Source organism: Corvus brachyrhynchos, unplaced genomic scaffold (genome assembly GCF_000691975.1).
Source record: "Corvus brachyrhynchos isolate BGI_N302 unplaced genomic scaffold, ASM69197v1 scaffold115, whole genome shotgun sequence".
Classification (NCBI taxonomy): Eukaryota; Metazoa; Chordata; class Aves; order Passeriformes; family Corvidae; genus Corvus; species Corvus brachyrhynchos.
In genome coordinates this window covers 11,275,408-11,278,264 of record NW_008239553.1, presented here as the reverse complement: position 1 = coordinate 11,278,264, position 2,857 = coordinate 11,275,408, and the positions used below count along the sequence as shown (strand labels likewise).

General features: G+C 35.0%; 1 protein-coding gene across 1 annotated transcript in view; it reads left to right on the top strand.

Moving 5' to 3' along the window:
* PCNX1 (pecanex homolog 1 (Drosophila)) overlaps positions 1-2,857 on the top strand; it is an 82,714-nt gene that overhangs the window by 13,123 nt on the left and 66,734 nt on the right. The window contains 2 exon segments of the mRNA XM_017741779.1: positions 1-7; positions 10-298. The exon segment at positions 1-7 is cut by the window's left edge and continues 1,432 nt beyond it. Coding sequence (XP_017597268.1) covers positions 1-7; positions 10-298 — 296 coding nt within the window.

The following is a 2,857-nucleotide window of genomic DNA, read 5'->3' as shown; positions in this document are numbered from 1 at the left end:
CAGAGTGCTACACGACGGACTTCTAGCACAAACAGTGCCAAGAATCGTGCCAGAGTGTTAAGCCTGGACAGTGGTACTGTAGCTTGTTTAAATGACCCAAATAGTTTAATGGCACCAGGTAACATAAAACAGCTAACCACTTCAAAATCTGATTTGGAAGCCAAAGAAGGAGAGGTGCTAGATGAGCTATCTCTGTTGGGAAGGGCTTCACACTTAGAGTCAGTCACTCGTTCTAGGAATAGTTTACCAAGCCAGGCTACATTTCCTGAAGGGGAAGAGCAAGAGTCAGCAAGTGGAGGTAAGTAAATGACCTACCAGAAGAACCTTGTCATATTTTGTTAATGAGTCTGGTATCTATGACTTAAGTTAAAACTATACTTTAAGCATCCTCCTGTTTCTTCACTCTTGCCCAGTAAAACTGAAAAAGCATTTCCTTCATAATATCTTGGAAGATCTACAGAAATGGATGTTGAATTCAAACAGCTTTTTCAAAATCTCTAAGTAGAGGTATTAGGGGTTTGTTACCAGCAGTCTTCGTTAATTAGAGCTGTATCTTAAAACTGTTATTTGTGGTCAAATCAAACCTGCTCCATTGTATTGGGTATTAGAAACTATTGGCAGCCTCTCTGATGGCTTGAGGTGCTATCAAGAAATAAAGCCAATCCCAAACCCTTACCGTGTTGCCTTTAATTGTGAATTCTTACAATGGTCTGGTTACTAAGCTGAATTCTCCTAGGGATTTTATTTTTGCTTAGCCTTGCCATTGCTGGCTAGACAGTGTTGTTTACTTCAGGTTTTTTTGTCTTCATTATGTGAACACAATAACCTTACAGTGCTGGAGAGGAATGTAGTTTCCTCTTACTTTCCTTAACTATTGTTTTGCTTGGTGTAATGTGAATAATGAGTTTACCTGTGGTAGCTGTTACTAATAGATTAGTAGTGGCATTTAAAACAAAGTTTGGAGCTCTTAATAGTTTTTTTGTTTATTGTTTGTTACAATGTTTGTTTCTTTTCTTGGTTATATTGACTGCCTTAATTGGAAGACTTCTTGTGTCAAGGTAGATAAATGTCCTTAAAATACATTTTCAGAACAGTATGAGGTTGTTAATTACCTCAGTCTGACTTCTGGACTTTTCAGAGGCCAGTACCTGCCAGATAATCTGGATCTTTACATCTAGGTGGACAAACTCTTCGTAAAATTGTATTTTAGATCAAGACAGGTATTTTTAACAAGCTATAGCGAATTTGACTGTTCCTATTATATAGACTGCCTAAACAAAATAATGATTTGTTTTAAAAAGAAAGGCTTCCAGCCCACAGTGAGGTAAGATGTATGACCAATAGTGGGGTTTTCTTTTGGTTTTTTTTGGGCATTTTTTATGGAGGTTTTTTTGTGGTGTGTCCCCCAGTATTAACATAAGCACTATAAAAATCAGTACAGTTAATTTCTGGGGAGGGAAAAAAGTGTGCCACACTGAAGTTCAGCTGTGTATTGACTATTGATCAAATTTGACTGGTTTACAATTTAGTTCAGACCTATTTTTATGCCTTCACTGTACCAATGTATGCAGATTTTTTTTTTGCTTTCTCAGTTATTCCTAGTAACAGATTCTGCAGTAGCTCTAATAAAAGAGTCAAGATTGCTCTTCTAGTACTAACTCTACAAGCTAAATACTTAATGCACATTCTTCCTAAGGCCTTGTTAAAGTGACAGCTGTTCATGTCTACTGAGAGTAATTTGACTAATGAAAGGTCTCCTTTATGTATTTGCCATTTTGACTCTATGCTTTCCTTAGCGCAAAATTTGATTTCTTTTTGTTTTGTGTTATTACTGCTTAAAGCTGTTAAGATTCTCTCTTTATGTGCAAAGGAGGATTAACATACCTTACCTTTCAGAACATGTCAGACTGTGTATGTACTTACTACTTGTCAGTAATCTGGAAGAATTAATGTAAGACAGATGCTGTATATTGTGAAATATTTTGATTGCACTTTTGAAGAGTGAAATAGTGAGGCAGACGAACCTTAACACATTTCAAAGCAATCTTAAAGATGCAAATCTATAGCAGCTTAAGCAGGAAAGGCTTGCTGTCATTTTTGCTGGCCTCATCAATTTCCAGTTTAAAATTTTACATGGTAATTTTGAAGTTGTTAGTATTTTTAATAAGTGGCAAGTACCCAAGTAGTACTTCTCTATGGGTTGTAGAATGTCTCTAAGAAACAATGTGGAATCAAGTTCTCCAGATCTGATGACATGATATAGTTAATAACACTTGCTGTATATTGTTTATTCCTTCCAAGAGAAAAGGAAGTATTTCCTTTATGACTATAAGAAATGAATGTTTTGAAAGCAGAACAAAACTATGACTTACTTTTCTTTAGCACTACTTAAATTTATGTAGTCTTGTCTAGCACCAAGGCAGTGATTTCTTTGCATTTATCTGTTCATGATCAATCAAATTCCTTCATACTGTCCTTCTTTACTGGTTTTTCTTGTGTGTGTTTTGTTGGGTTTTTTTCCCCTAAATTTATAGCTTATATTACAAGTTTTGTAACGTGTATCTTTAGTGGTGGCTTTCTTCTTTAGACTTACCCATGACTAATAGTAATGGGAGAAAATGTTTTAACTCTTTAGCATCTAATTGCTTTATAGCCAATATTTCTTACTACTTTTCTTCACCTTTTGGGAGGTTTTTTAAAGACATACATGTGTAATATAAATACATGTTATATGTATGTAGGTATAGAATTTTTTGGAGAGAATTAAGAAATTATTGTTGCAGGTGAATTACAGAATAAACAGTTTGGATTTTCATAAGATCAAGGGATATTGGTTGGATGTGATTTTTAGAAGTAG